Raw genomic sequence first — 24,223 nt, forward strand, 5'->3', positions numbered from 1 at the left:
ATTAAGATTGGCATTTCTGCTAGAGTGCCAGTCCTGTGTGTGCCATCTCTCTCCAATTTTGGGGCACAGAAAGCCTAGTGTGTAATACTGGATCTGATTTCTTGACAATTCTCCCTAACAAAAAAAAGTAGTGGGAGATTAAGATTGGCATTTCTGCTAGAGTGCCAGTCCTGTGTGTGCCATCTCTCTCCAATTTTGGGGCACAGAAAGCCTAGTGTGTAATACTGGGCCTGATTTCTTGACAATTCTCCCAGAAACAAAAAAAAAGGGGGAGATTAAGATTGGCATTTGTGCTTGAGTGACAGTCCTGCGTGTGTGGCATCTCTCTCAAATTGTGGGCCACATAAAGCCTAGTGTCTGCAATACTGTTTTTTTTGGGTTTTTAATTCTCCCTTAAAAAAAAAAATATGGGAGATTAATATTGGCATTTTTGCTCGAGTGACAGTCCTGCGTGTGTGGCATCTCCCTCAAATTGTGGGCCACAGAAAGCCTAGTGTCTGCAATACTGTTTTTTTGGGGAGGTTTTAATCTCCCTTAAAAAAAAAAATATGGGAGATTAATATTGGCATTTTTGCTCGAGTGACAGTCCTGCGTGTGTGGCATCTCTCTCAAATTGTGGACCACAGAAAGCCTAGTGTCTGCAATACTGTTTTTTTTTTTGGGGGGGGGTTAATTCTCCCTTAAAAAAAAAAATATGGGAGATTAATATTGTCATTTTTGCTCGAGTGACAGTCCTGCGTGCGTGGCATCTCTCTGAAATTGTGGGCCACAGAAAGCCTAGTGTCTGTAATACTGTTTTTTTGGTTTTTTTTTTTAATTCTCCCTTAAAAAAAAAAATATGGGAGATTAATATTGGAATTTTTGCTCGAGTGACAGTCCTGCGTGTGTGGCATCTCTCTCAAATTGTGGGCCACAGAAAGCCTAGTGTCTGCAATACTGTTTTTTTTTTTTGTTTTTAATTCTCCCTTTAAAAAAAAAAAAAAATGGGAGATTAATAATGGCATTTTTGCTCGAGTGACAGTCCTGCGTGTGTGGCATCTCTCTCAAATTGTGGGCCACAGAAAGCCTAGTGTCTGCAATACTGTTTTTTTGGGGTTTTTTAATTCTCCCTTAAAAAAAAAATATGGGAGATTAATATTGGCATTTGTGCTTGAGTGCCAGTCGTGTGTGCCATCTCTCTCAAATTGTGGGCCACAGAAAGCCTAGTGTGTTTTTTTTTTTTTTGGTTTTTAAATTCTCCCTGAAAAAAATAAATAGTGGGAGATTAATATTGGCATTTGTGCTTCAGTGCAAGTTGTGTGTGCCATCTCTCTCAAATTGTGGGCCACAGAAAGCCTAGTGTCTGCAATACTGTTTTTTTTTTTTGGTTTTTAATTCTCCCTTTAAAAAAAAAATGGGAGATTAATATTGGCATTTGTGCTTGAGTGCCAGTCGTGTGTGCCATCTCTCTCAAATTGTGGGCCACAGAAAGCCTAGTGTATTTTTTTGTTTATTTTGGTTTTTAAATTCTCCCTGAAAACAAAAAAAATAGTGGGAGATTAATATTGGCCTTTGTGCTTCTGTGCAAGTCGTGTGTGCCATCTCTCTCAAATTGTGGGCCACAGAAAGCCTAGTGTCTGTGTTTTTTTTATTTTGGTTTTTAAATTCTCCCTGAAAACAAAAAAATAGTGGGAGATTAATATTGGCATTTGTGCTTCAGTGCATGCGTGTGTGCCATCTCTCTCAAATTGTGGACCACAGAAAGCCTAGTGTCTGTTTTTTCTTTTTATTTTGGTTTTTAAATTCTCCCTGAAAACAAAAAAAATAGTGGGAGATTAATATTGGCATTTGTGCTTCAGTGCAAGTCGTGTGTGCCATCTCTCTCAAATTGTGGGCCACAGAAAGCCTAGTGTCTGTTTTTTTGGGGGTTTTTAAATTCTCCCTGAAAAAAAATAAATATTGGGAGATTAATATTGGCATTTGTGCTTCTGTGCCAGTCGTGTGTGCCATCTCTCTCAAATTGTGGGCCACAGAAAGCCTAGTGTCTGTTTTTTTTATTTTGGTTTTTAAATTCTCCCTGAAAACATAAAAAATAGTGGGAGATTAATATTGCCATTTGTGCTTCAGTGCAAGTCGTGTGTGCCATCTCTCTCAAATTGTGGGCCACAGAAAGCCTAGTGTCTGTTTTTTTTATTTTGGTTTTTAAATTCTCCCTGAAAACAAAAAAAATAGTGGGAGATTAATATTGGCATTTGTGCTTCAGTGCAAGTCGTGTGTGCCATCTCTCTCAAATTGTGGGCCACAGAAAGCCTAGTGTCTGTTTTTTTTTTTTGGGGGGGGGGTTTAAATTCTCCCTGAAAAAAAATAAATTGTGGGAGATTAATATTGGCATTTGTGCTTCAGTGCATGTGTGTGTGCCATCTCTCTCAAATTGTGGACCACAGAAAGCCTAGTGTCTGTTTTTTCTTTTTCTTTTGGTTTTTAAATTCTCCCTGAAAACAAAAAAAATAGTGGGAGATTAATATTGGCATTTGTGCTTCAGTGCCAGTCGTGTGTGCCATCTCTCTCAAATTGTTGGCCACAGAAAGCCTAGTGTCTGGGTTTTTTTTTTGGTTTTTAAATTCTCCCTGAAAAAAAAAAAATAGTGGGAGATTAATATTGGCATTTGTGCTTCTGTGCCAGTCGTGTGTGCCATCTCTCTCAAATTGTGGACCACAGAAAGCCTAGTGTCTGTTTTTTCTTTTTATTTTGGTTTTTAAATTCTCCCTGAAAACAAAAAAAATAGTGGGAGATTAATATTGGCATTTGTGCTTCAGTGCAAGTCGTGTGTGCCATCTCTCTCAAATTGTGGGCCACAGAAAGCCTAGTGTCTGTTTTTTTGGGGGGTTTTTAAATTCTCCCTGAAAAAAAATAAATAGTGGGAGATAAATATTGGCATTTGTGCTTCTGTGCCAGTCGTGTGTGCCATCTCTCTCAAATTGTGGGCCACAGAAAGCCTAGTGTCTGTTTTTTTTTTTGGGGGGGGAGTTTTTAAATTCTCCCTGAAAAAAAATAAATTGTGGGAGATTAATATTGGCATTTGTGCTTCAGTGCATGCGTGTGTGCCATCTCTCTCAAATTGTGGACCACAGAAAGCCTAGTGTGTTTTTTCTTTTTATTTTGGTTTTTAAATTCTCCCTGAAAACAAAAAAAATAGTGGGAGATTAATATTGGCATTTGTGCTTCAGTGCAAGTTGTGTGTGCCATCTCTCTCAAATTGTTGGCCACAGAAAGCCTAGTGTCTGGTTTTTTTTTTTTGGTTTTTAAATTCTCCCTGAAAAAAAATAAATAGTGGGAGATTAATATTGGCATTTGAGCTTCTGTGCCAGTCGTGTGTGCCATCTCTCTCAAATTGTGGGCCACAGAAAGCCTAGTGTCTGTTTTTTTTGTTTTGTTTTTAAATTCTCACTGAAAAAAAAAAATAGTGGAAGATTAATATTGGCATTTGTGCTTCAGTGCCAGTCCTGCGTGTGTGGCATCTGTCTCATTTTGTGCCACAGAAAACCGAGTGTGTAACATTGTGCCTGATTTTCCTTGCAGTCTCACCCACCTATAAAGGGATATCTAAATCCTACAGAAGTTTGAGTTCACCTTGTAAGTTGTTTTACAGTAACAAATACCATTACCTTGGTTACGTTTTTAAAACAATGAAGAAGTCTGGTGGAAGAGGTCGTGGCCGTGGGCGTTCATTGCCAGCTGGTAATGATGGTAGTGGTGGTGGAGCATCAGGTGGTCGTGGGAAAAACAATATAGCACCTAAGTCTCGAGCTGTGGAGCCAGGTTCGTCATCTGGCTACACAAGGCCTCGAACGCTCCCTTTTCTGGGAGTAGGAAAACCGCTTTTAAAGCCGGAGCAGCAAGAGCAAGTTTTGGCTTTCCTTGCTGACTCAGCCTCTAGCTCTTTTGCCTCCTCTTCTGAAACTGGTAAATGTAAAAGCAGTGCGTCGTTAGTGGATGTTCACGCTCAGGGACAAGTCGCTCCATTGTCCTGTTCAGCAAAAACAACAACAGAGAAGGATGCATCAGGCGACACAACGGGTTACTCCATGGAGCTCTTTACACATACCGTTCCTGGGTTAGAAAGTGAAACAGTTAACAGGCCATGCCCATTACAAATTGAATCTGACATGGAGTGCACAGATGCACAGCCACAGCCAGATTACTATGCTGTTCCTTTGACTCAGACCACCACATTGCCCTCGCAGTGTACTGATCCAGAATCAGACCCTGATGAGACTATGGTGCCCCGTCACAAACGCTATACCACCGGCTTACATGGTAACACAGACGAAGTTGCACATGAGATAGAAGAGGAGGTCATAGATGACCCAGTTGCTGACCCCGATTGGCAGCCATTGGGGGAACAGGGTGCAGGCAGCAGTAGTTCTGAAGCGAAGGAGGAGGGGCCGCAGCAGGCATCAACATCGCAACAGGTTCCATCTGCCGGGCCCGTATCTGGCCCAAAACGCAAGGCAAAGCCAAAACCAGTTGGAGGACAGCGTGGCCATCCGGTTAAAGAAGCTCAGTCTGCAATGCCTGAAAAGGTATCCGATGCTAGAAAGAGTGCAGTCTGGCATTTTTTTAAACAACATCCAATTGATCAGCGCAAAGTCATCTGTCAAAAATGTTCAACTACCTTAAGCAGAGGTCAGAATCTGAAAAGTCTAAATACAAGTTGCATGCATAGACATTTAACCACCATGCATTTGCAAGCCTGGACTAACTACCAAACGTCCCTTAAGGTTGTAGCACCCTCGGCCAATGAAGCTAGTCAGCAACGCTACATACCTTCCGTCACTGTAAGGCCACCATTTTCCACACCACCTGCAGTATCTGTGCAGGTTTCGTGGCCAGGCCAAAGCGGTCAGGGAATCACCAGTTTCGTAGAAGGAAACAATGCATCTAGGGCACCGGCAAGAATACCGTCTCCAACCGTCTCTCAGTCTGCCATGTCCACCGGCACCCCCGCTAGTTCCACGATCTCCAGCTCTCCAGTCCAGCTCACCCTACATGAGACTCTCGTTGGAAAAAGGAAGTACTCATCCTCGCATCCGTGTACACAGGGTTTTAACGCCCACATAGCTAGACTAATCTCGTTAGAGATGATGCCCTACTGGTTAGTTGAAAGCGAAGCTTTCAAAGCCCTGATGGACTACGCTGAACCACGCTACGAGCTACCCAGTCGACACTTCTTTTCGAGAAAAGCCATCCCAGCCCTCCACCACCATGTTAAAGAGCGCATCGTCCATACACTCAGGATACTGTGAGTACAAAGGTGCACCTGACAACAGATGCATGGACCAGTAGGCATGGCCAGGGACGTTACGTGTCCATCACGGCACACTGGGTGAATGTGGTGGATGCAGGGTCCACAGGGGACAGCAATATTGGGACAGTTCTGCCTAGCCCACGGTCTAGGAAACAGTTGGCTGTAGCCGTTCGCTCCCCTCCTCCTCGTCCTCCTGCAGAAGCGAGAGCTCGTCCACAGACCGCAGTCGCACAACCACTCCATCCGCAGCTGCCACTGTTGCACACCAGGTGTCCCATTATCGCGCAGCTACTGGCAAGCGTCAGCAGGCTGTATTGGCTATGAAGTATTTGGGCGACAACAGACACACCGCGGAAGTTCTGTCCGATTTCTTGCAGAAAGAAACGCAGTCGTGGCTGGGCACTGTAGATCTTGAGGCAGGCAAGGTAGTGAGTGATAACGGAAGGAATTTCATGGCTGCCATCGCCCTTTCCCAACTGAAACACATTCCTTGTCTGTCTCACACCTTAAACTTGGTGGTGCAGTGCTTCCTGAAAAGTTATCCGGGGTTATCCGACCTGCTCCTCAAAGTGCGCGGACTTTGGTCGCATATCCGCCGTTTGCCCGTACACTCCAGCCGTATACAGACCTATCAGCGGTCTTTGAACCTTCCCCAGCATCACCTAATCATTGACGTTGCAACAAGGTGGAACTCAACACTGCACATGCTTCAGAGACGGTGCGAACAGAGGCGGGCTGTTATGTATTTGTGGGAGGATACACATACACGGGCAGGCAGTAGGATGGCAGACATGGAGTTGTCAGGTGTGCAGTGGTCGAAGGTACAAGACATGTGTCAAGTCCTTCAGTGTTTTGAGGAATGCACACGGCTGGAAAGTGCAGACAATGCCATAATAAGCATGAGCATCCCCCTAATGCGTCTGCTGATGCAAAGTTTGACGCACATAAAGGAGCAGGCATCTGCAGCCGAGGAAGAGGAAAGCCTTGACGACAGTCAGCCATTGTCTGGTCAGGGCACTGTACAGGACGAGGTAGCGGGCGAACAGGATGAGGAGGACGAGGAGGATGATGGGGATGAGTATTTTTTTAATGAGGAAGCTTCTCCGGGGCACTGGAAATTGGTGGCGTGGCAAGGCCGGGTTCTGGTTTTTTGAGGGACACAAGTGACGTAGATTTGCCTGGAACTGCCCATCAACCCAGCACAACCGCAGATTTGACAACTGGAACTTTGGCCCACATGGCGGATTATGCCTTACGTATCCTCAAAAGGGACACACGCATTATTAAAATGATGATCGATGATGATTACTGGTTGGCCTGCCTCCTTGATCCTCGCTATAAAGGCAAATTACAAAATATTATGCCACATGAGAACTTGGAACAAATATTAGCAACCAATCAACTCTTGTTGACCGTTTGATTCAGGCATTCCCAGCACACAGCGCCGGTGATCGTTCTCACACGAGCTGCAGGGGGCAGCAGACCAGAGGTGTTAGAGGTGCACAAATCAGAAGTGGCGTTGGACAGAGGGGTTTTCTGACCAGGTTGTGGAGTGATTTTGCTATGACCGCAGACAGGACAGGTACTGCAGCATCAATTCAAAGTGACAGGAGACATTTGTCCAGTATGGTTACTAACTATTTTTCATCCCTTATCGATGTTCTCCCTCAACCGTCATTCCCATTTGATTACTGGGCATCCAAATTAGACACCTGGCCAGAATTGGCAGAATATGCATTGCAGGAGCTTGCTTGCCCAGCAGCTAGTGTGCTATCAGAAAGAGTATTCAGTGCTGCTGGTTCAATATTAACCGAAAAAGGACTCGTCTGGCTACCCAAAATGTTGATGATCTAACCTTCATTAAAATGAACCACTACTGGATTTCGAATTATTTTGCCCCACCTCTACCGGCTGACACCTAGATTTCCAATTAAAAGGTCTTGCTTCTGGACTGCTCTGACTGAGTTTTCCAATCTCGTAATTTGCAGCAGCTGTTTGTCCAGCATACGACATGTTTACACCACCCTAAATGGCCAAACTCCCCCACGGGGCCGTGGTATCGCCACTTGGCGCAAGCACCCGTGAGAGTGCCGTTTGTCTGAAGACGTGGGTGTGCACGCTTTTGGTCGACGGCACTGCCACTGGGTCCCTCATAGTACAATAAAGTGTCTCTGGCGGTGGTGGCGCGCAACCAACGTCAGATACACCGTTGTAACATGAGGGGCCCTGGGCCTGTACCGCCGGCCACAAGACAGTTTCCCCCCCACCAGCTCAAACAGTGCTCTACGATTTGCAAAATTATCTCTCACAGCTCCAGCAATGTTTAGTCTATGCGCTGACATCCTTCAATGCCTGGCACTGACAATACCAATGTGTTGACATGTATGATGCTACTTAAAATAGTCTGGGGCACTGTCCTATATTTACACCAGTAAATACTTTGTGCCAAATTACTAGGTCAGAAACACAGCAGAGGAGCCCACCCCTGTACCTAAGTATGCCACCCTTTTGATTTTTGGTTTTGTTGTATTGCGAGACATTAACATCTATTTATTTTTGGGGAGTACTAACTGTCAGACACTCCTTACAATCGGCCTCCGCTGACAACACCACTGCTGCCCGTGTACCCCTGGAACCTATTTTTAAGGGCCTACAGCCTACTTTTGTTATGTTAGGCCTACTAAGCCTGTCTGCGGTCCCTCCTTCCAATAGTCCTCCACTGACCAGACCAATGCTGCCCGTGTACCCCTGGAAGCTATTTTAAAGTGCCTACAGCCTACTTTTGTTATGTTAGGCCTACTAAGCCTGTCTGCGGTCCCTCCTTCCAATAGTCCTCCACTGACCAGACCAATGCTGCCCGTGTACCCCTGGAACCTATTTTAAAGTGCCTACAGCCTACTTTTGTTATGTTAGGCCTACTAAGCCTGTCTGCGGTCCCTCCTTCCAATAGTCCTCCACTGACCACACCACTGCTGCCCGTGTACCCCTGGAACCTATTTAAAGTGCCTACAGCCTACTTTTGTTATGTTAGGCCTACTAAGCCTGTCTGCGGTCCCTCCTTCCAATAGTCCTTCACGGACCAGACCACTGCTGCCCGTGTACCCCTGGAACCTATTTTTAAGGGCCTACAGCCAACTTTTGTTATGTTAGGCCTACTAAGCCTGTCTGCGGTCCCTCCTTCCAATAGTCCTCCACTGACCACACCACTGCTGCCCGTGTACCCCTGGAAGCTATTTAAAGTGCCTACAGCCTACTTTTGTTATGTTAGGCCTACTAAGCCTGTCTGCGGTCCCTCCTTCCAATAGTCCTCCACTGACCACACAACTGCTGCCCGTGTACCCCTGGAAGCTATTTTAAAGTGCCTACAGCCTACTTTTGTTATGTTAGGCCTACTAAGCCTGTCTGCGGTCCCGCCTTCCAATCATCCTCCACTTACCACACCACTGCTGCCCGTGTACCCCTGGAAGCTATTTTAAAGTGCCTACAGCCAACTTTTGTTATGTTAGGCCTACTAAGCCGGTCTGTGGTCCCTCCTTCCAATAGTCCTCCACTGACCACACCACTGCTGCCCGTGTACCCCTTGGAAGCTATTTTAAAGTGCCTACAGCCTACTTTTGTCATGTTAGGCCTACTAAGCCTGTCTGCGGTCCCTCCTTCCAATAGTCCTCCACTGACCACACCACTGCTGCCCGTGTACCCCTGGAACCTATTTTAAATTGCATAGAGCATCCTTTTTTTAATTGTAGGCGTACTAAGTCTGTCTGCGGTCCATAATTGAAATTGTCCTCCACTGAACAGAGCAATGCTGCCTGTGTACCCCTGTAACCTTTTTTAAACTGCATTGAGCCAAATTTTTTGTTTAAGGCCTACTACCTGTGTCTGTCTGCGCCACTCAATACAGCTGTCCTCCTCTGAAAAAAGCTGAGCGTCAATAGTCTGGTTTTCAGCCTATAGGAATTTGAAAACTGCATTGGGGCTACTACTTCGGTAGGGCCTACTAACGGCGTCTGCCGCTCCAAGGTGTTCTCCAGGTTGCCTCTCCATAGCTTCGATCTTCTAGCTCTCGTTCAGTAGTTGTTGAAACAACACTGCATTAGGCCTACAAGTTGGGTCTGGGTTGTAGAGTCGGTGTCTGCCGCTCCAAGGTGTTCTCCAGGTTGCCTCTCCATAGCTTCGATCTTCTAGCTCTCGTTCAGTAGTTGTTGAAACAACACTGCATTAGGCCTACAAGTTGGGTCTGGGTTGTAGAGACGGTGTCTGCCGCTCCAAGGTGTTCTCCAGGTTGCCTCTCCATAGCTTCAATCTTCATGCTCGTGTTAAGTAGTTGTTGAAACAACACTGCATTAGGCCTACAAGTTGGGTCTGGGTTGTAGAGTCGGTGTCTGCCGCTCCAAGGTGTTCTCCAGGTTGCCTCTCCATAGCTTCGATCTTCTAGCTCTCGTTCAGTAGTTGTTGAAACAACACTGCATTAGGCCTACAAGTTGGGTCTGGGTTGTAGAGACGGTGTCTTCCGCTCCAAGGTGTTCTCCAGATTGCCTTTCCTGAGCTTCTATCTTCAGGCTCTTGTTAAATAGTTGTTAAATGGAAGAACTGCATTTGGCCTACTAGTTGGGTTGGGGCCTAACAGTGTCTGCCGCTCCTTGCTGTTCTCCTCCACCTAACAAAGCTGTGCCGCCTGTTTACTACTGTTGCCAATTTTGAACTGCATTTAGACTACTTACTGATTTGGGCCTACTCTCTGTGTCAGCCTCTCATTACAGTTGTCCTCCACTGAACAAAGCAATGCCCCTGGTTAGTCCTGTTACCAATTTTGAACTGCATTTAGCCCACTTTATTCTTTGGGCCTATATCTGTGTTTCCTCCTCATCCTGCCCATTGCCCAGCCAGTGATAGATGAGTCTGCTGGTACATTGACCCATAACGCAACATTCCCCGTGCACGCTACACAGCAAGATTGTGACCCTGCTGAAAGTCAGGTTCCTCTTCCCGCATACCATACCACCTTACACGGGGACAAAGAGGAAGGTGCAGATGAAAGTGCAGGTTCCTTCATCAGGTGGGGGAGGAATACTTGTTGGCAACGTCACTGGCACAGGGCCCCTCATAGTACGCAAAAGTGTCGCTGCCGGTGGGAGGCGCCCCCGCCATGCAAACACACCGCCGTACTTTGAGGGGCCCTGTGCCAGTGCCAACGAGTGGGCCCCCCCGCCTTGCTCCGGATCACAGCACTTGCAAAGTTGAAATACTTACCTCTCCCTGCTCCACTGCCGTGACGTGGTCCAGATTTCCTGGGTCCACTAAATACTTGAACCAGCCCTACCCCCCACAACTTTAGCCAAATGACTCCCAATTTCCAATGCCTTACTATTATTATAAGGTAAATTAAGTTTGACAAGCTTCAGTAACAAGAATGGATGTTTTTGCCATTAAAATGGGCACTGTACATGTTTTCCTGGCCTCCACTCTCTGCCGACTATGCTCCCCCATTGACTTGCATTGGGTTTCGTGTTTCGGTCGATCCCCGACTTTTCGCGATAATCGGCCAATTCCACTCGACTCGACTGTTGAGATAGTCGGGTTTCGTGAAACCCGACTCGACCCTAAAAAACTAAAAGTTGCTCAACTCTAGTTAGGGGTGTGTTGGGGTTAGGGTTGTGGTTAGGGGTGTGCTGGGGTTAAAGTTATGGCTAGAGTTGGGATTAGGGTTAGGGGTGTGTTGAAGTTAGAATTGAGGGGTTTCCACTGTTTAGGCACATCAGGGGTCTCCAAACGCAACATGGCGCCACGATTGATTCCAACCAATCTTGAGCTCAAAAGTCAAATGGTGCTCCCTCCCTTCCAAGCCCCGACGTGCGCCCAAACAGTGGTTTACCCCCACATATGGGGTACCAGCATACTCCGGACAAACTGGGCAACAAATATTGGTGTCCAATTTCTCCTGTTACCCTTGTAAAAATAAAAAATTGCTTGCTAAAAACAATTTTTGAGGAAAAAAAGATTTTTTATTTTCATGGCTCTGCGTTGTAAACTTCTGTGAAGCACTTAGGGTTTCAAAGTGCTCACCACATATCTAGATAAGTTCCTTGGGGGGTCTAGTTTCCAAAATGGGGTCACTTGTGGGGGTTTCTACTGTTTAGGCACATCAGGGGCCCTGCAAACCCAACGTGAAGCCGGCAGACCGTTCCATCAAAGTCTGCATTTCAAAACGTCACTTCCCTTCCGAGCCCCGACGTGTGCCCAAACAGTGGTTTACCCCCACATATGGGGTATCAGCGTACTCAGGACAAACTGGGCAACAAATATTGGGGTCCAATTTCTCCTGTTACCCTTGTAAAAATAAAAAATTGCTTGCTAAAACATAATTTTTGAGGAAAGAAAAATGATATTTTATTTTCACGGCTCTGCGTTGTAAACTTCTGTGAAGCCCTTTGTTAGTTCAAAGTGCTCACCACACATCTAGATTAGTTCCATGGGAGGTCTAGTTTAAAAAATGGAGTCACTTGTGGGGGAACTCCAACGTTTAGGCACACAGGGGCTCACCAAACGTGACATGGTGTCCGCTAACGATTGGCGCTAATTTTTCATTCAAAAAGTCAAATGGCGCTCCCTTTTGAGCCCTGCCGTGTGCCCAAACAGTGGTTTACCCCCACATGTGAGGTATCAGTGTACTCAGGAGAAATTGCCCAATAAATTTTAGGATCCATTTTATCCTGTTGCCCATGTGGAAATGAACAAATTGAGGCTAAAATAATTTTTTGTGTGAAAAAAAGTACTTTTTCATTTTTACGGATCAATTTGTGAAGCACCTGGGGGTTTAAAGTGCTCACTATCACTATGCATCTAGATAAGTTCGTTGGGGGGTCTGTTATGATCTGGTGGTTTAGGAACAACATGAGACAAGCTCTGAAGGAGGTGTTATCTGTACTGACCGCAAACCCTGAACCTAGCAGCGCAACTAAAAATAGCCGTGGGGGGTACCTGACGCTCCCTAGACCCCTCAGCACAGCCTAAGATATAACTTCCCCTAAAGATGGAAACAGGAAACCTATCTTGCCTCAGAGAAAATCCCCAAAGGAAAGATAGCCCCCCACAAATATTGATGGTGAGAGGAGGGGAAAATAACATACGCAGAAATGAAATCAGATTTTAGCATAGGAGGCCAGTCAAGCTTGATAGATAGGACAGGAAAGGATACTGTGCGGTCAGTATGAAAACTACAAATCAATCCACACAGAGTTTACAAAATCTCCACACCTGACTAAAGGTGTGGAGGGTAAATCTGCTTCCCAGAGCTTCCAGCTAACAGAAATAATCCATACTGACAAGCTGGACAAATATAGAATGCACAGAACAATAAGTCCACAACATGTGGACTGAAATGAGCAAAGCCAGAACTTATCTTTGCAGAACTGGTCAGGAAACCAGGAGAATCCAAGCAGAGATGTGAATCCAGCCAGGAAACATTGACAAGTGGCACAGGCTGAAGAAAGAGCCAGACTTAAATAGCGGAACAGAAGAGACGATAAGTGGAGGCAGCTGATGACAGCTAACTCCAAGGAGCAGCCATACCACTAGAAACCACAAGAGGGAGCCCAAGAGCAGAACTCACAAAAGTGCCACTTACAACCACCGGAGGGAGCCCAAGAGCGGAATTCACAACAGGGGTCTAGTTTCTAAAATGGGCTCTCCAAACGCAACATGGTGTCCGCTAACGATTGGAGCTAATTTTTCATTCAAAAGTCAAATGGCGCTCCTTCCCTTCCGAGCCCTGTCGTGCGCCCAAACAGTGGTTCCCCTCCACATATGGGGTATCGGCGTACTCAGGACAAATTGTACAATAATTTTTGGGATCCAGTTTCTCCTTTTACCCTTGGGAAAATAAAAAAATTGTTGCTAAAAGATCATTTTTGTGACTAAAAAGTTAAATGTTCATTTTTTTCTTCCATGTTGCTTCTGCTGCTGTGTAGCACCTTAAGGGTTAATAAACTTCTTGAATGTGGTTTTAAACACCTTGAGGGGTGCGGTTTTTAGAATGGTGTCACTTTTGGGTATTTTCAGCCATATAGACCCCTCAAACTGACTTCAAATGTGAGGTGGTCCCTAAAAAAATGGTTTTGTAAATTTCATTGTAAAAATGAGAAATCGATGATCAAATTTTAACCCTTATAACTTCCTAGCAAAAAAAAATTTTGTTTCCAAAATTGGGCTGATGTAAAGTAGACATGTGGGTAATGTTATTTATTAACTATTTCGTGTCACATAACGCTCGCTTAACAGAATAAAAATTCAAAGTTTGAAAATTGCAAAATTTTCGCCATATTTCCATTTTTTTCCACAAATAAACGCAAAAATTATCGATCTAAATTTACCACTAACATGAAGCCCAATATGTCACGAAAAAATCTCAGAACCACTAGGATCCGTTGAAGTGTTCCTGAGTTATTACCTCATAAAGGGACACTGGTCAGAATTGCAAAAAACGGCCAGGTCATTAAGGTCAAAGTAGGCTGGGTCATGAAGGGGTTAAACAGCTACATACAGACAGCACATGGATGAAATCCGAATGCTATCCATTTTTTTCTTTTTCACCACAGGCATTTTGTTTGGTTTGGCGAGTTTTTGCTGGAACTTAGATCAAAGTACGACATGTAAAAAGCCACTTTGATTGGAATGGGTCAGTGATATAACAGTAAAAAGAACCAGTAAAAAGAACTGACAGTGCACATCCAAAACTGATGTGTGAGTCCTCAGTGGGATTGTGGTGATTGTTTTAATATATGGAGATATACGACACTCCTAAAAATTTACAGTGGTGCCCAAGTAGGGTTCCAACACTTAAAACATGTAAAAAAAAAAAACCCTCAAAAGGATTGCAGCAAACAAAAGGGTTTGTTTATTTGGAAATCTTTATAATTGACTTTTCGGTGCTAACATTTGGACCATCATCAGAACTGATTACCACCAGAGAGGGGAGGACACTGCTGCTGTTTGCAACGCACATAACTCGGAAATGGCGCTCTCAGAGAGTGCAAAGTATGTTTTTGCATGTTTAACGAATTTATTATGTCAATTTTTGACCTTTATGCTTATTTTGTGCTTTTGGCATTTGTATGTTCCATTTAAACCCTGTAAGCTGCTCCACTTGTCATTTCTGGTGTGTTTATCTGAGGAAGAGGGACTGCTATTATTTTAGACTTAAAAAATGTTCTATTATATTTTCTCAAGAAGAGCTAGTTCCCGTTTTATCTAGTTTTGGCATTTGCCTGCTCTTTCTTGTCTAAGTAGGACGGTCATGGGAACCTAGGTTACAATGGAACACGACACTACAATTATATCACCAAGTCAACAAGCACTAAAACACAAAGTTGTTTTATGTGATAAAATGCGGAGCTACAATTCACTCCCCTGCCCAGAAAAGTAGGTTTAAATAAACTAACAATGTAATATATTTTATAATTACAAAAGATATTTTTGGAAATGCAGCAAACGCTAGTCAACAACAAATGAGTTTGTAAACAAAATTATCCTATTACTTTTTCTCTTCCTTCTTTAATGACTAGGAAGAGTAATCAAGTATATGTTCAATCTTATTCTTAGCCATCTGGGAATATGAATTTAATATGAATTTAATGAATTTAAAGTTAGAAAGAACTTCATTTGTAGTGTATATGAAATTGTGACCAGGTGCAACAAACATGCAAAAGCAGATTTAACACCTCTATAGCTGTAGATTTTGGCCAGACTAGTTACATGACATACCTTATAAGGCAAATAATAATTTTTTTTCAGTGTAAAAGAAGAAAACATCACTTTTAAGCAGCATAATTTACATGAGACCATAGCTTATTTAGTACTCCTTACAGTTGTTACACACCTGTCCCAGGTTTCCCGGCTCCACTTACTTCCCTTGGGTCCGCCGCCCTTTGCTGTACTCCACACAACGTTGCATGGAGTAGATCAATTACATCATCTCCCTAGACCTATTTAAAGCCCATTTGGACACACACTTGTGTCTTGGGATTGAGACTCCAGTGTTTGATGCTTGGTTTGCTCCACTATCTGTGTATCCAGTATTTTAAATTTGCATTCATCCCTGCTAAGTTCCACTGCATCATGACAATCATCATTAGGTTCTATAATGAGCAAAGGGTCTGAATACAGGTCCTTCTCAAAAAATTAGCATATAGTGTTAAATTTCATTATTTACCATAATGTAATGATTACAATTAAACTTTCATATATTATAGATTCATTATCCACCAACTGAAATTTGTCAGGTCTTTTATTGTTTTAATACTGATGATTTTGGCATACAACTCCTGATAACCCAAAAAACCTGTCTCAATAAATTAGCATATTTCACCCATCCAATCAAATAAAAGTGTTTTTTAATAACAAACAAAAAAACCAACAAATAATAATGTTCAGTTATGCACTCAATACTTGGTCGGGAATCCTTTGGCAGAAATGACTGCTTCAATGCGGCGTGGCATGGAGGCAATCAGCCTGTGACACTGCTGAGATGTTATGGAGGCCCAGGATGCTTCAATAGCGGCCTTAAGCTCATCCAGAGTGTTGGGTCTTGCGTCTCTCAACTTTCTCTTCACAATATCCCACAGATTCTCTATGGGGTTCAGGTCAGGAGAGTTGGCAGGCCAATTGAGCACAGTAATACCATGGTCAGTAAACCATTTACCAGTGGTTTTGGCACTGTGAGCAGGTGCCAGGTCGTGCTGAAAAATGAAATCTTCATCTCCATAAAGCATTTCAGCCGATGGAAGCATGAAGTGCTCCAAAATCTCCTGATAGCTAGCTGCATTGACCCTGCCCTTGATGAAACACAGTGGACCAACACCAGCAGCTGACATGGCACCCCACACCATCACTGACTGTGGGTACTTGACACTGGACTTCAGGCATTTTGGCATTTCCTTCTCCCCAGTCTTCCTCCAGACTCTGGCACCTTGATTTCCGAATGACATGCAAAATTTGCTTTCATCAGAAAAAAGTACTTGGGACCACTTAGCAACAGTCCAGTGCTGCTTCTCTGTAGCTCAAAAGTGCCTTTACCTGGGGAATGCGGCACCTGTAGCCCATTTCCTGCACACGCCTGTGCACGGTGGCTCTGGATGTTTCCACACCAGACTCAGTCCACTGCTTCCTCAGGTTCCCCAAGGTCTGGAATCGGTCCTTCTCCACAATCTTCCTCAGGGTCCGGTCTCCTCTTCTCGTTGTACAGCGTTTTCTGCCACATTGTTTCCTTCCAACAGACTTACCATTGAGGTGCCTTGATACAGCACTCTGGGAACAGCCTATTTGTTGAGAAATTTCTTTCTGGGTCTTACCCTCTTGCTTGAGGGTGTCAATGATGGCCTTCTTGACATCTGTCAGGTCGCTAGTCTTACCCATGATGGGGGTTTTGAGTAATGAACCAGGCAGGGAGTTTATAAAAGCCTCAGGTATCTTTTGCATGTGTTTAGAGTTAATTAGTTGATTCAGAAGATTAGGGTAATAGGTCGTTTAGAGAACCTTTTCTTGATATGCTAATTTATTGAGACAGGTTTTTTGGGTTATCAGGAGTTGTATGCCAAAATCATCAGTATTAAAACAATAAAAGACCTGACAAATTTCAGTTGGTGGATAATGAATCTATAATATATGAAAGTTTAATTGTAATCATTACATTATGGTAAATAATGAAATTTAACACTATATGCTAATTTTTTGAGAAGGACCTGTATTTATTACCATGTGATATTTCAGTTTTTCTTTTTTTTAAATTTGCAAAAATTTCTACATTTCTGTTTTTTTCAGTCAAGATGGGATGCAGAGTGTACGTTAATGAGAAAACAAATTAACTTTTTAGATTTACCAAATGGCTGCCATGAAACAAAGAGTGAAAAATTTAAAGGGCTCTGAATACTTTCCGTGCCCACTGTACATAAGTAAATATAATACATTTTGTTTCTTTATCCTCAATGATGGCAAGAAATCAAGACCACGTATCCATGAAATAAAAGGGGTTTATTTAGCTAACAAAGGTCGACTCTACAATGATTCTTTCCTTTCCATACATACTTTTTACCTTTAAATAATCTCCGAGGAAGGCAAAGTTATAAGAGAAAGGTGCATGAAATGCCAATATATTTTACAGTACAACACACACAAAACTACATTAAAAATAATAGGACAACTTGGAGAATGACACGTAGTACACAGACAGTAAGTAGTCCTGGGAAGCTTATTAACAATGTGTTTACAACAGATAAATTACGACAAAAGAAGACGACACTGCTTAGTATTATACAAGCCAACAATATTCAGCTCTGCATAGTTATACATATGCTGTGGAATAAATTAGTTTATATCGCTTTCCACTAGTCACTATCTGGCCACAGGAAGCCTGACATTCATTTTAAAATGTGTTGCAGGGATGTCTATCAGAGCAGTGCTCACAAGATCCTGTTCGGTCCTGCTCACTGCCCGACAGATGGGCATCCAGCAGAGTGTAATCATGTGTGTGCACAAACCCTAAAAATGCATAAAAAAATAATAAAAACCAAGCATGAACGCAGAGAACCAGGATCACGTTCACTACAACCAACACGTAGGTTTCAATGAATGAACGACTTAAAGCCAAGAGTTTCATACGGACAAGTGGTAATGTGCAAAGTACACGGTAAAAACAGCAGTTAAATTATGTGCAAATTTACCATGTTTAATACCCATAAAATAAATAAAGCAATACAAAATAATAAAAAGATACCCAACCAAGGATACGAATGATTACCCGCTCTTCTCGCCCTAGACAGCTTTGAATTCATTTTAGGCAAATTTCATTACTAAATTTATCAAAAGTCCTCCAGTATAAAGCACACCTCAAAATCATATTCATAAACCAATATTCCTCCCACTATCCGAAAGGAATAAATGAGGGCATATTCAATACATTAAAAAACAAATTTTAATCAATAATTCACCATAAAAACATACAAATATAACAACAGCAGGGTAAAGCTTACAAAACATAAAGTGGAAAACAATAAATACCAGATAGTATAGTTTAACTAACCATGAACAGCTATAGAGGAATATTGTAGCAATAGTTAAATACTATGTCCATAAATAAATAATTAGTGAAATGACACTGTAAAACTAATCCTCAAGCAGCTGAATATAGAATAAAGTACAGAAAAATGCTTATTCTAGCGTTAGGGGCAATGGAAAATGCATACTGCCAAATCGCATAGTGCTAATTCCTATAGGGCTAAAATCCCTAAAATTTGTTTTTTAATGTATTGAATATGCCCTCATTTATTCCTTTCGGATAGTGGGAGGAATATTGGTTTATAAATTTCATTACTAGTTGTCTTGGTTGTTGTATCTGAACGTGACGGTAAACACATATATTACCTTCATTTAGAATGGATATTTGAGGAGAACATACACATGCTTTCTGAAAAGTACAAGTGTCTGGAAGTAAATGTCTGGGGAATGTGTAAACAGCTGAAAAAGTTAAGAAAAGGAAACAATTTCTGAAATGTTACTTTCTGAACGGACCTCCGGGACAAAGTGAAACACTTCCTTTTTGATGGCGTTTGCTCCGTCTACGGTTTGTGTATATGTTATTTGGCTCCGGTAACTCTCCTGCGGTGTAAAGTGGCTTTATGCTTGCAGGCATTTATGACTAAAACCATGTAAACTCAAAAGACCACTGCATCCCTTTTGGTCCTTTGTATATCCCTCATGTAATCAATCTGCAACCCATAATGTTAACAGCAATTTATGGTGTGCTGATTTACCTCAAAAGTAAACTATAGCCTCTCAACGAGGAGTGTGAACGATGCTAGAAAGTTCAGCAGTACTTGCACTCGTGCCCTAAGCTCACCAGAGAAATCCTCATGTCCTCGGTTTTACAGATCTATATGGCAGGCATGCATAGCCATGTTGTTCAGCGGCACAGAACCTGGCTCTTAATGTGAATAACCTTGTGTGTATCTTCCCTAAGCAGCTTCTAACTTCACAGTTTCTAAATCATCCTACATGTTTTGCATCAGTGGATCAACATTTGGAGGAGCAGACAGGCTTAAACGCTAAAGTGGCTAGAGAATATCGAAAATGCCTGACTGGGTCCTCAATGTAGTAGGCAACATCCTCATTTTCAGAGTGCCATCCGCTCCACAGGAGAAGATTCGCTTTTTCTCTCCTACTTCAATCTGCATGACACCTGCCCCAATATTCCGAAAAATTGACTGTTTTGCGTGCTCATTCTTAAAAGAGTGAAGGAGACCATGGCCTGTTAACTTCCATACCTGCAAAAAAAAAAAACAGAACAAAAATAACCATTACAAATTACACAACTTGACGAACATATCTGGGCACATCTCTGTACCTTACCTTCATGTTACCCTCAGCTGAGCCAGTGACGAAACATTCTTCAGAAATATCCAGAGCAAGAGCTTTCACGGCCGAGTCGTGCGCCTGGAAGGTGTGAAGGAGTTGTCTTTGTCTAATGTCAAAGATACAGATGTAGCCTTTCCTGCCACCAGTTATCAAGAGCTGCTGTTTTGGGGCATACTGAAGAACGGTGGCTCCATTTTCATGGCAGTTGAAAGCTAAAGGGAAAAAATAAAAGGAGACAAAATTACCATATACCTTCTTTACCACTGATACTGTATGTGGAGTTTATTTTAAAACTCTCTGGAAGATGGAGGACCAGTATAAACTAGAAGTCATGATGTAGCAAAGTTCTGGTTTGAGAAAAGGGAGAGTTTCCAGTTTTAACAGGTTTCATAGTAATAAAAAAAATAATAACGGAGTCAAACGGGTTGTCCCATAAACATCAACATATTCACAGCATAGGTGATATGATTGCTTGGTGGTCTGGCCTCGAGGAACCCCACTAATCAATCACAAGAACAAGAGTCTGAAAATCACTTTGGTGAATTGAGTGGCAGCAAACGTGCAACCACCAATCCACAGACGTACTACTCTATTCATACAGGGGACTTTGGATGCCTGCACTAAAGCTCAATGGGGGTCTCACCAACTGGATCCAATGCAAAAATATAATTATTGTCAATTATATGGATAAGTGATAAATGTTTATGAAAAAAAAATGCATTTAAAAGGAAGCGGTCATCAGATTTCTTATTAAGTTTTTGGCAACATGTTATAATCCTCATAATTAGAATCCCATTGTTCAGTTCCCTGTGCCCCTGCAGGCAGGTATGGTAATCAGCGGCGAGTGGTCTGACGCGCATGTATAGACCAAACTTAGCACCTGCTGTGAAGCAGGCCAACTTGGCCACTCTACATTTCATTGGAGGTACTGAGGTACAGAGCTCACAGCAGGCGCTGAGGTTGGTCTGTACACACCGGTTGACGCAGGTTACGAAACAAGGTGAATAAAGATCATTTTTAGAAGTTTGTCAGGCTGCAGGGGTGCATGGAACAGACCATTGGGAACAGATAATTATGAGGCACATAACATGCTGACAGCGGATTGGGAAACATTATGACAGGTTCATTTGAAGCATTTCTGTTGTTCTGAATGTTCATTGTGCAGATTACAACAGAGATAAAGCAGTAATATGTTATGGCAAGACAAAGTTCTGTGCAAGTAGCTAGTTCTTATTGTTTAGGGCCACCATCACACCAGGCTGCAATACCCATATGATGTAGCTCCAGCCAGTATGGCCGAGTCAGTCGCATAATGAAGTCCATCAGGGAGCAATAATGACTCATTAACAGCCACAATAGCATTTACACTAATACAGTATCTTTAATTCAGGGATAGGCATAACAAAACCTACTTTGGAATTCCAACTATGTAACAGTATCCCAAAGGTAAGAAGATATATACCGTATATACTCGTGCATAAGCCGAGTTTTTCAGCACATTTTGTTGTGCTGAAAAAGCTCCCCTCGGCTTATACACGAGTCATTGTGACAGAAGACAGAGGGGGAGCAGGAGGTCTCAGAAAGCAGGAGCTGGTGGCTGCGGCTAAAGCCTGTGCCTGCTACTAAAGAGAAATGAATATTCACTGCACTGGCAATGCATATTCATTTCTCTTATAGTTTTGCACAGTTACAGCCGCAGCCTCCTGCAGCGGCCGGGCGATCACGGGTGCCCGCTCACCAAGGTAATGAATATTCACCCCTCTCCACTCCCATAGGTGTGGAGGGAGGTGAATATTCATTACCTTAACGAGCGGGGACAAGTGATCGTTTAGAACGAGATGCAACGAGGGCACATGGGGAAGGTAAGTAGGATGTGATTTTTTTTTTTTTTTTTTTTTAAGAGATGAGAAAACATGCACACAAGGATAAGGAGCCATGCAAACAGGAATAGAGTATAAGGAGCGATGCATACAAAGACGGGGTCGGGGAGCCATGCACACAAAGACGGGGTCGGGGAGCCATGCACACAAAGACGGGGTCGGGGAGCCATGCACACAAGGACGGGGTCGGGGAGCCATGCACACAAGGACAGGGATGGGGAGCCATGCACACAAGGACAGGGATGGCGAGCCATGCACACAAGGACAGGGATGGGGAGCCATGCACACAAGGACAGGGATGGGGAGCCATGCACACAAGGACAGGGATGGCGAGCCATGCACACAAGGACAGGGATGGCGAGCCATGCACACAAGGACAGGGATGGCGAGCCATGCACACAAGGACAGGGATGGCGAGCCATGCACACAAGGACAGGGATGGCGAGCCATGCACACAAGGACAGGGATGGCGAGCCATGCACACAAGGACAGGGATGGCGAGCCATGCACACAAGGACAGGGATGGCGAGCCATGCACACAAGGACAGGGATGGCGAGCCATGCACACAAGGACAGGGATGGCGAGCCATGCACACAAGGACAGGGATGGCGAGCCATGCACACAAGGACAGGGATGGCGAGCCATGCACACAAGGACAGGGATGGCGAGCCATGCACACAAGGACAGGGATGGCGAGCCATGCACACAAGGACAGGGATGGCGAGCCATGCACACAAGGACAGGGATGGCGAGCCATGCACACAAGGACAGGGATGGCGAGCCATGCACACAAGGACAGGGATGGCGAGCCATGCACACAAGGACAGGGATGGCGAGCCATGCACACAAGGACAGGGATGGCGAGCCATGCACACAAGGACAGGGATGGCGAGCCATGCACACAAGGACAGGGATGGCGAGCCATGCACACAAGGACAGGGATGGCGAGCCATGCACACAAGGACAGGGATGGCGAGCCATGCACACAAGGACAGGGATGGCGAGCCATGCACACAAGGACAGGGATGGCGAGCCATGCACACAAGGACAGGGATGGCGAGCCATGCACACAAGGACAGGGATGGCGAGCCATGCACACAAGGACAGGGATGGCGAGCCATGCACACAAGGACAGGGATGGCGAGCCATGCACACAAGGACAGGGATGGCGAGCCATGCACACAAGGACAGGGATGGCGAGCCATGCACACAAGGACAGGGATGGCGAGCCATGCACACAAGGACAGGGATGGCGAGCCATGCACACAAGGACAGGGATGGCGAGCCATGCACACAAGGACAGGGATGGCGAGCCATGCACACAAGGACAGGGATGGCGAGCCATGCACACAAGGACAGGGATGGCGAGCCATGCACACAAGGACAGGGATGGCGAGCCATGCACACAAGGACAGGGATGGCGAGCCATGCACACAAGGACAGGGATGGCGAGCCATGCACACAAGGACAGGGATGGCGAGCCATGCACACAAGGACAGGGATGGCGAGCCATGCACACAAGGACAGGGATGGCGAGCCATGCACACAAGGACAGGGATGGCGAGCCATGCACACAAGGACAGGGATGGCGAGCCATGCACACAAGGACAGGGATGGCGAGCCATGCACACAAGGACAGGGATGGCGAGCCATGCACACAAGGACAGGGATGGCGAGCCATGCACGCAAGGACAGGGATGGCGAGCCATGCACGCAAGGACAGGGATGGCGAGCCATGCACGCAAGGACAGGGATGGCGAGCCATGCACGCAAGGACAGGGATGGCGAGCCATGCACGCAAGGACAGGGATGGCGAGCCATGCACGCAAGGACAGGGATGGCGAGCCATGCACGCAAGGACAGGGATGGCGAGCCATGCACGCAAGGACAGGGATGGCGAGCCATGCACACAAGGACAGGGATGGCGAGCCATGCACACAAGGACAGGGATGGCGAGCCATGCACACAAGGACAGGGATGGCGAGCCATGCACACAAGGACAGGGATGGCGAGCCATGCACACAAGGACAGGGATGGCGAGCCATGCACACAAGGACAGGGATGGCGAGCCATGCACACAAGGACAGGGATGGCGAGCCATGCACACAAGGACAGGGATGGCGAGCCATGCACACAAGGACAGGGATGGCGAGCCATGCACACAAGGACAGGGATGGCGAGCCATGCACACAAGGACAGGGATGGCGAGCCATGCACACAAGGACAGGGATGGCGAGCCATGCACACAAGGACAGGGATGGCGAGCCATGCACACAAGGACAGGGATGGCGAGCCATGCACACAAGGACAGGGATGGCGAGCCATGCACACAAGGACAGGGATGGCGAGCCATGCACACAAGGACAGGGATGGCGAGCCATGCACACAAGGACAGGGATGGCGAGCCATGCACACAAGGACAGGGATGGCGAGCCATGCACACAAGGACAGGGATGGCGAGCCATGCACACAAGGACAGGGATGGCGAGCCATGCACACAAGGACAGGGATGGCGAGCCATGCACACAAGGACAGGGATGGCGAGCCATGCACACAAGGACAGGGATGGCGAGCCATGCACACAAGGACAGGGATGGCGAGCCATGCACACAAGGACAGGGATGGCGAGCCATGCACACAAGGACAGGGATG

General features: G+C 44.9%; 1 protein-coding gene across 3 annotated transcripts in view; it reads right to left on the bottom strand.

Moving 5' to 3' along the window:
- Window positions 1-17,292: 17,292 nt before the first annotated feature.
- DMXL2 (Dmx like 2) overlaps window positions 17,293-24,223 on the bottom strand; it is a 199,236-nt gene continuing 192,305 nt past the window's right edge. For 2 of the 3 annotated variants that reach the window (XM_069766009.1, XM_069766008.1), the window contains 2 exons: window positions 19,685-19,902; window positions 17,293-19,599 (listed from right to left, as the gene is read on the bottom strand). In XM_069766009.1, the coding sequence (XP_069622110.1) occupies window positions 19,390-19,599; window positions 19,685-19,902 (428 nt within the window). In that variant the 3' untranslated portion in view covers window positions 17,293-19,389. The remainder of the gene's footprint in view (window positions 19,600-19,684; window positions 19,903-24,223) is intronic. The other variant, XM_069766010.1, reaches the window with a different exon arrangement.

Source organism: Ranitomeya imitator, chromosome 4 (assembly GCF_032444005.1).
Source record: "Ranitomeya imitator isolate aRanImi1 chromosome 4, aRanImi1.pri, whole genome shotgun sequence".
Taxonomy (NCBI): domain Eukaryota; kingdom Metazoa; phylum Chordata; class Amphibia; order Anura; family Dendrobatidae; genus Ranitomeya; species Ranitomeya imitator.